This window comes from Orbicella franksi, chromosome 3 (assembly GCF_964199315.1).
Source record: "Orbicella franksi chromosome 3, jaOrbFran1.1, whole genome shotgun sequence".
In the NCBI taxonomy this organism is placed as follows: domain Eukaryota; kingdom Metazoa; phylum Cnidaria; class Anthozoa; order Scleractinia; family Merulinidae; genus Orbicella; species Orbicella franksi.
The window spans coordinates 5,092,175-5,101,710 of record NC_138147.1 but is presented as its reverse complement, the minus strand read 5'-3'; the positions used below and the strand labels follow the sequence as shown (position 1 = coordinate 5,101,710).

Sequence of the window (9,536 nt, the reverse complement as noted above, 5' to 3'; positions counted from 1 at the left end):
GGGGGGGGGAGGGTGGGATGGGCACTGCTGGAATTGACTGATGCATAAACAGAAATACCATTTTTCAACCAGCTCGATCTACAACAATAACAGCTTAATGCTACCATAACTAAGACATAAACAACTTGTGTCGATTTTGTTTGGATGCAATTTCTATGTTAAATAATTCACTCACAATGCCTAACAATACGAGAAGTAACGGTAAAACGAGTCTAAAATTCGACTCAGCCTATAACAATCATCTCCTGCGCCAAAGGCGCGAGAAACAATTACAAAAGCAAGTGTCAATACCAACGATAACAGCGTTCGCGACATATTTATGACCTTTTAATTAGTTCAGCGAATGATATATCTGTAATCTAGAAAGTCCGCATCTCAACACTACAAGCCAGTTTGGCTTTCGCATCTGTAATTTGCAGCCAGAAATTCAATGTTTGACGAGTACAAGCTAGTTTCCGGGTGTTAATTTTCCAGAGCGGCGGCTGGTAACCGGGTGGTATTCTATTGCACTGGCATGAAACTTGCTGGAAAGCTCGCTTCAAAACAATTGCTTGCTTACTGTTTTTTCAATCAGAAGCTTATCCTAGCTGGAAAATGCTCATTTTCGGGATGAACCTAGCGGGTAAATTTTAATGTGAGGTTGTCCCAGGTAGAGCCAGCACACTATGCCCTACGGAGCGTATATTTTGCGTATCGGCTCCGGTGAGGACTCCTGAATAGCTAGTGAAACTCGAAAGTTCTAAACAGGATGGCACTGCGAGGAAGACACGACAAGTCTCTCACAATCAAGCGCAAAAGTTTGATCGTTGGAGATAAGGGATGAGAGAATTTCAACTGCAAATTTTTCTAAATTAATGATTGTAGCACACTCTATGTTTTATACCAAGTGGTCCCGTATTAAATAGCATTCGTCACTTATTGGATTTATCTTTTTGTTGATGGTAATGGCGAAGACTTGTAATGGCGAAGACCCTGTAAACGATTCTAATAACTTCTATGGAAGTACGCGTGTGCTAACCTGATATCAGTCGAAGTTCTGCGCGTTTTCTATCGTTGGATCGCTTTATCTTCACACAGGTCTTCACGTCTCGTTCGAAAACTAGCTGAATCTGACAACACAGCCTTCCGCTCGCCTCGCCATTTTGTATTGTTTTGATACACGAGACAAAGCAAAACAAAACAAAATAGGTCAACCTCCAATGCTAGGAGCCACCACTGACACCAATTGCCTCAGTTGTTTTTGACTATTAGTTATTAGAAGCTTTCGTTAGCTGACGAATTTTTAACCGTGTTTAAATAAAGATTATCTTATCTTATCCTATCTTATTTTCGGTTACAAAGAAATCTTCTTTCCTCCAAGACCTGGAACATGAAGAAGGATAAATTCACGTCCTTGCTCTCTAAGTGCCTTCCTCTTCAGTTTAGGAGGCATTAAGTATAATAATTATTACAAGGTCCGATGGTCTTCCTTAGCTTATTTTATTGTAAAGTGTGTCAGAACAGGGAGTGAATTTCTATTGACAGGTAGTACCAATACTCTTAGTTTCTTCAGTCTACCAAATTGGAGATACAATTAGGGGTCGCCCTGACAAGGCACTGCTAGAAAAACATCGATTTAACTGATTTCTTTTACTAATTGTAGTTAACAGTTTATAAACTCATGTATGACGTCCTCAGAATTTCAGTTTCTCTAAAGTACATTATGCAAAGATTGGCTCTGGCTTAATTGATCTGATGCAGATTTGAACGCATTCTTTATTCTTTTCCTTTTTGATAATTCAGATGTACAGAACTTGGTGTCAGTGGTGACTAGTCTGTCAGCATTTGCTCACTTCACAAAGAAGGACTATGATAAAGTCTTGGAAACACTTGCTAGCAAAATTCAAATTCATGATTTTGGTTTTAATGACCTTTATCTTAAAGGTTAGGATTGTGATTTATACAGTTGTAAACTCTTGCATACAGAGTAAAAATAAATTAAGTATTTATTTAACGATTCAGACACAGGTTAAGTTGCAAATCTTGTTTTTAACTCTAGTATATCTTATTTTTTCTTTACATTACTTCTCAGTACTAAACAGATGAATTAGGTTCATGATTTTGCAGACTTTATAACCATTCTTTAAATGTTAAAGCACACTTCATATGCTTTTTAAAATATTTTCATGGTCACAATAAAAGCATTCATTGATCATTTGTATGGTGTATAAACTGTTCTTCTCTTTGCAGAACCAGGGCCGGACAATTTTTGTACACTAATATTAATAATAAAGTCAAGAATCTGAATCTGAGCACTAAAATTTTATTTGCTCTGGAAATGAGTGGATAACTTTGAGTGTTGTTGTGGAATCAGAAAAAAATAATTTTATATCCCTTTAGTATCATGTGCCATTTCTTTTCCATGCCATTTGGCAACCCTTTGTGCCTCTTGTAGTGAATGCATGGCAAGCTAAGCTAGATGTACTAATTGTCTATCAAAACCTAGGATACACTTTGTATGTGCGAGGTGAAGTGGATGAAGCATTGCCATGCTTCCAGCAATGCCTCAACGTTTCTGAAGGGCAAGGTAAAGCCGCTGGTTTAAACATGTTGGGCTGCTGCTGTGCAATAAAGGTACAAAACGGAACTTGTAAATGTTTCTTTAATTCGGAGCCAAACGACAGTATAGTCTTTCAAATATGATCACTAATAAAATGTTATAACCCTGTGATGAACAACTCCTGTGTAATTTGCTGTTCTTTATGGAAGTGAATAGAGCAGTTTTCATTTGAGTGCCGAAATGTAATTGGTTTTGCATCAGCTACGCTACGCGATTGGCTTAAAAAACTCGCGCCAATTTTTCATCCAATCAGTAGTAAAACCAAAACCAATCTTGACTCGCTCGCACACGTTTTCCCGCGCTTTGCGTCACCTACATGTAATAAGTTTGAGTTTTGATTGGTTCACTGTATTGTCTGTGTCCTTTGTGATTGGCTAGAGTGATAACTTTGGTTTTGGTTTTACGACACCCAATTGAAAATCGCTCTATCGTAGACGTTGCAATCAAATGTTTTAATCGCAGTTAGTGACTCAACTGTGGCCTTGACAGACATCGAGAGGAACTGACATTAGAATGTGTGATAACATTTACTGCTGTTTAGTACAAAGTCCATTAAACATACTGGAAAATAATAAAACAGATTTCAATGATCAGCGCCTCCTTTCATGCCAGATTTAAGCCCATGCTCCTCTTACGGCTCTCTTAAATTTTGTTTGACTTTTTTTTTTTACTTTTTCAGGGTAAATATCACACTGCAGTGTCAAAATTCAGGGAGGCCCTGGTACATGATTTTCAACAACTTGAAGCTCTGTTTAACATCACTCTTCAGTATCGGAAGCTGGGAAATGTCATGGCTGAAATACAGTCTCTTAAGCTGTTGAAACAGGTAATGTTGGAACATTTTAGCTGATGTGACTAATCACAGGGAAATTAAAGAGTTGTATTATTAGCCTGTGCAAAAGCTGACCTTTTGAGAAGCAGTCGAAACAACACCTTTCTTTTGGTGAAATCCTATGAAATGTGGAGAGAGTCTTCTGAAATCCTTTACCGCGCGCTTTTTAAGGTCTGTAAATAATTATTCTCAAATGAACCCATCATACACTGCTCGCATATCTGTAGAGCCTTGTCTTCAATTTGGAATGTTTTGGTGTCACATCTCACTCGTGACCAGCTCTCCTTCGAGTATGTAGACACTGACGTCAGAGGTGGGACGTTTGTTTACTGAGGTTAGAAGTCTTGTATTTAGTGTAACGCATCAGGTGAACGTCATTTTAAGAAGAACGCACCGTACTTGCATTCAGATAAGGAAGTACTAGACTTGTCATAAGTCGACCTTTACTTAATCCTGGGACTTTTAGAAAGTCTAAGAAAGTACGATTTTGTGTCTTTAATTGATGTGTTTCGCTTTAACTGTATACGTCTTTTTGTGGTTGACTGCCGGTTTGAAAGTGGGCTTGCTTGACAAATGATTCGAATTCCGTTAGGTAGTTGGGATGGATGGTAGAAAAGAGCGGACCACGATGTTCCTGTCATGTTGGGACCTCCAAGAGTACATAGTTTGGCCTCTTTCCATGTGCTTATTAGAGTCACAGTGCAAAATTCAAATTTGTTATCAATTTCTTTGTTTGTCTGTTTAGACCATCCAGAGTAGGGAAAGAGAACAGGAAAGACGCTATGATGTGGCAGTAATTCCCAGTGATCACAACAAAAAGCTAGGTAAGTCCCTTTAGTTCTGTTTTACATTGCATTACTCTCAAATAAATAATGCTACCGCAATTACACAGCCAGTTCAAACTTTGCACAATGATGCATCGAAATAAACGTACGATTGGCAAAAGGGCAAGAGTGAAAAGCCTCTCATGGTCAGTGCTTCGTACGAGTCTGAACCATTGAAAAAGTTTGGCAGGAGCAAAGCCAATGCAACACAGACTTCGTTTTAGCAGAAATGGTGTTTTAGTGAATGAGATAAACGTAAAATAAAGTCTCTCTACAAGTGGCTTACGGTTATCAGGGCGGCGTTTATCTCCGGTTTCTGTAGCTCGAATCGCCTAGGGGTATTTCCACTCCTCCCTGGATGGGATGCTAGTCTGTTGTAGGGTTTTTGTTCAGCATTAAATTTTCCAGTATCTATTTATGCACCTGGGTGGAGAGAGGCACTGTAAGTGTTAAGTGTCTTGCCCAAGAATATAGCGCAGTGACCCCGCCCAGGGTTTGAACCCATTAGGCTACCTCGCCTCCCTCTGTGAATGGGATATCAGTAGGGTAAATGCAGCGCATGATCAGTAATACTTTTTGGGTGCACTTCGTAGCAGTGTTCTTGGAAATGAACATGGCCAGTTTTGTTTTTCCTGCAAAGCGACGTGGTTTTTACACATCAGCAAAAATGTGTTACTAACAACGTTTCTTGTATTTTTCTTCAGATGCGGAGCTAACTGTTCCTCCAAGATTTGCCTTGGCCAGTGCAATGTCAAGTTCTGGTATAACAACAGAACTTGTCACATTCATATTGGCTAAAAGATCTGCAGAACTCGACAGGTTTGGGCATAGTTAATACAGGGGAAGATTATGACACGTGGCAAAGTTGTTTGTTATATGTTTTTGTTGGCTATTTTGGGGGTTGGCCCTTCACAAAACCTGGTAAATTACAAAAGGTGGTTACGTGTGCTCATACAACTAACCAATAGAAGTATTTCGATTATGTAATTACTGTGAAGTCAATGAGCATAAAACAAAAGATGTACAGGGTCAAGGACCTTCCAACATTAATCTTAGCCTGTTTGTTTGCTTCTTTGTTGCTCGACGGGATTCTGACCATTTTCCTCTATTAACTATGGTTTGGGTTATTTTCAAGAGAAGCTATACTCAGATAGAGGAGTAGATTTAACTCTTTTAAGATTATGAAATATGTCCAGCAAATTAAATTGTTATGATTTTAAGTGATAGTGAAAGAAAAACAAAGGAAAAGTTCATTGGCCAATTCACTTCGACTCCTTAGAAACTGATTGGATATGTTTTTTTACTTTTTTGATGATAATAATTACGTCTACCTAGACTTGCTGTTCATGCTGGTTCAGGTTTAATAAAACTCTTGTTCACTGTCAGCTTGAGATTGTAAATCGTTTACGAAACGGCCTTTCAACTATCCCGTGTATTACGTGTTTGTGTGTCAGCTTTTTTTGTCAAGTGACATTTTGTTTGTTTAGGTTTGAAGAGGCAGCGAAGTACTATCTGGAGTTGCTGGCCAACATTACAGACATGCGCACTGTTAGCTTTGTAAGTATCAAAGATAATATCCAACACCTTTCAAATCGCAGTAAGTGGAGGAGAATGGGCTCTAACTCAGCACGCTAGGATGCCTGGGAACGTTAGCGTAATCGTCTGCAAAAGTCACCAAGCCCGCAGTTCATCACTTAAGTCGTTAAGCAATACGACTTAGCCTTGTTGTACCGTGCTGGCGTGACAGTTCTTGGAATATCGCGATTGCTGGCACTTTATTTTGATTAGATGATAAGAATCGAAAATTTATCTGGAATGTTTGAACAAAGATTTGTGGCTACCTGCAGTTGTTTCCTACACGGTGTTGTTCTTCCAAAACTAAGTGGCCTACAATGCGAACGAACAATAGTACCCGAGCGAGGTTTGGGATGGACATTTTCATACATTTTTGCTGTAATTGTGTCCACCCTGACCTCGACTCGGCGCCATCAGTTTTGTTGGAATGCGGGAAAGGTCTATTGTTGTGTATCTATAGGCTTGTATTGTTAGTATTATGAACTTTCTACTGTTACCTGACAAACGGTATTGGCGAATTCTAAGGAAAATGTTCCGTCGTGTGTACGTAAATAATCCCAGAAATGTAAGAGAAGTTTAACACTTACTGCGAAAGTTAGCATTACATGGAATTATTCACTGTTCATTACCGTCATTCTTGACAGCGCAACACTAGGAATCTGCCAAGTCCCACAAAGCTGTATCAGCAATGTGCATTTGCGCTGTTAAAAGCTAGAAGATATGAAGACGCTGTGACGGTTTGTGATAAAGTGCTCACAAATTTTGAAAGTCGAAAACGCGCCCAGAAAGGTACGAAAGATTAGTTAGGTATGTTTGTTTTCAGAACTGTGAAAGGGATGGTCTCTTGTATGTTTGTTAATAATAAGTACTGCTGAAAAAAAACATTTTATCTTCATGTCTACCTAATTAACTGAAGTGGCATATGTGGGGGAAATTTTGTGTGAGGGTAATTTTCGTACGACTTTCAGTTAGAGCTGTTGTACTGTTTTAGTTAAGGTGAAGTAAGAAAAGTCTGCTTCAAACCTGATAGCTCGTCGTCTTTGGCACGTAACTTTGATTTCTGTAACATGAAGCGAGCTGGAGAGCTGGAGTATTGCCACACCCCTGGATGGGATGCTAGTCCATCACAGGTTTGGTCCCAGGCAAACATGTTACACGTAGGTGAAGAAAGGCACTCTACTCTGAGAGCAAATTGCCCTACCAGTGAAAACAAAACATCACAAAACCCTGGTCAGGTGATGGCTAAAACCCTTACCTCTCGCTGCAGAGTCCAACCTAGAAACGCTGCAGAGTCCAACCTAGAAACCATTAGATCACCATACCTGCCATTAGTTGCGAGAAGACATTAATTCTGTCCGTTTAAGACGAGAGATTCGTCAATAACATTACCGGTGATTTGAAGCCAGAGATTTGACTTCATTTTTTTTTCTCAGATGACGGAGATGAAACAAGTGCAATCGACAAGGCTCCCAGGAAACGACCTCGTTCAGATGACGAGGCAGAAATCATAAACAGCGAGGATGAAGAAATTGTGCCCGATGATGTTGAGATGTTGATGTTGAAAGCCGAGGCTTTAGTTCATCCTCACCAGCCACTTGAAGCAGTACAATCTCTGAACAGGTACAGAGTACAGTAAATTATATAATCCAACCTTTATCATAAGAAAGTCTAGACTTGCCAGAAGTCAACTTCATCAGTTTCAGGGTAGCATAGCTCAGCGAGCTTAGCGAGCTGCAAGGTTTAATTAACGCCTAATTGTCGAAAATAATCACGTGAACCTGTCGCCATTCCGTTTCGTTGTGTTGCATAGTAACGTAGTTGGAAAAAGCTGTTGGCCCCTATTTCTTGCGCAATAATATAAACACAAAGTTACATGCTTGCTTCTTATGATTTCAAGAGATTCGCTGTGGGCTAAGCACCATAGCTGTCGCCCCATTGTTCTTAAGCTGCGCCCGTAGCCTTCCGCGGTTTCCCTCGTCTACACACGCTTCAGCTGTTATTATATTATTCCGCGCGAAATTCTTTGTTTAACTTTAAACATTTTAACACATCCATTAAACTATTGTTTTACAGACTATTTATACACTTTTTATCAACTATCATTTTGATTTGATATTGACGTTAGCTCAATGTCGAAACGTCTTCGTTTTTTAACAAAATTTTTAACTTTCTCAATATGCTTAGAAATATTTTATCGCAATTTTTTATAGTTAAATGTTTAGAAAAATCGCTTCTTATTCGTATTCATAAGTCACCTTTTTTTCCAGAAGTCACTCTTCATCACGTAGAAGCTGAGCTGGAAATTAATTCAAAGATGGACTTCAACACTGTTTAATAATGTAGTTAGTGTCGTGTTTGTCTTCAGCACCAACATATGACGACTGTGCAGTGTGGTGCGTATTGTATTCATGACCACTGCTGTGCAGAAAATGTGCGATCTTTACTATTATGACCAACGTATAATTACAGTTGAAAAGAAAACTTGCTTTCATCGCCCGAAATGTAATTTCACATCTCTTGTTTTGAAAGGTAAACAGGTTTAAAGGGAGTATCGAAAGCATGCAAAACATCCTGTTTGAGCTAACTTATAGACATGGACAGAGTTACTCAAACTATTTAAGCACGATTAAGCTAATCCAAGATAAGCTCGGATTTGATTTACCTTACGTAACGTTTCATTGAGCAGGCGCGGATCTAGGAAAAATGTTGCCCGATTTACTGCAAAACGAGCGCCGAAGGCGCCAGCTCTTAGCGGGGTCCGGGGGCATGCTCCCCCGGGAAATTTTTTCAATTTTAACTACCTAAAGTACCCTTTCCTGGCTTTTTGAGTCAGTCAGACAATATATTTGCCAGTTCCATTCTCCTTGGATGAAGCCTTGCAAATCTGCGAATTATTTCGTGAAAGTCAATGTCCATGTTGTAATGAATGTGCAGCAAGGCAAGTCCTGTCAATCTCGTCTGTAACTGATCGTGCTTCGTAAATGTGTTTTCAGTCGCCTCAAAGCCATTGCTAGAACGAGTTTCCACTGCAAAGATAAATCATTTGTTCAAGTATTACCAAGAGGACAAATTTCAGCCCAGACAAACACGTCTGGGTATTACGTCAGCCAGGCGTGTGCATACCGAACGAAAATAACTTTTCAGTAAAATTAATTTGTCCACTCTCAACCATTATTAACAAAGACCCGAACTAACCTTTTTTCCTGAAGTAGTCAGTAATTTGTGACATCTTGACGTTGTTATCTATTCCACACTCTTGTTGAAGTCGTTGTCCAAAGAAGTTGAATGATCATACAGGCTAACCGAGTAGCAGAATTGCACAAATCGCCCGGGGAAATCTAATTTTGGTCTAGACGCCCGCGGCGATGATGTGATGGCGTGACCGCCGTCGGGAGACTGGTGATTTCCCGGCTGTAAAATTTTGCCACTAGAACGTGTCTATGACCCTTCTCTATTTCTGGTAATTGGCAAAAAAAGAATAAATAAAAAATAAATGTCAAAACTATTTTCGAGATTCAACTTGCAGTTTACTTTTATTAAAAATATATACATATCTATTGATTTTTTTTTATTATGAAAATTCTGACCGATTTCCGTAAAACGGTTGAAACCGGTATGGATCCGCGCGTGCTTGTTTACAGTTTATCGAACTTTATCTCTGGCAAACTTTGTTAACCTTTCCTTTGTGTACTTTTGCAGTGAAAAA

At 39.3% G+C, this 9,536-nt stretch overlaps 1 protein-coding gene and 1 long non-coding RNA gene across 2 annotated transcripts in view; both read left to right on the top strand.

Moving 5' to 3' along the window:
- The window catches only part of LOC145480812 (uncharacterized), a 39,917-nt gene extending 39,447 nt beyond the window's left edge, over nucleotides 1–470 (top strand). Inside the window, exon 3 of the long non-coding RNA XR_014048549.1 lies at nucleotides 12–470. This is a non-coding gene — a long non-coding RNA (uncharacterized LOC145480812). The remainder of the gene's footprint in view (nucleotides 1–11) is intronic.
- Nucleotides 471–2,021: 1,551 nt separating this feature from the next.
- LOC145480528 (uncharacterized) lies at nucleotides 2,022–7,466 on the top strand. Its single transcript, XM_081458769.1, has 6 exons — nucleotides 2,022–3,425; nucleotides 4,177–4,255; nucleotides 4,960–5,074; nucleotides 5,743–5,812; nucleotides 6,475–6,619; nucleotides 7,264–7,466. Exons 1-6 carry the CDS (start codon nucleotides 3,390–3,392, stop codon nucleotides 7,464–7,466), a joined length of 648 nt encoding a protein of 215 aa, XP_081314895.1. The 5' UTR covers nucleotides 2,022–3,389.
- The last annotated feature ends 2,070 nt before the right edge of the window (nucleotides 7,467–9,536 follow it).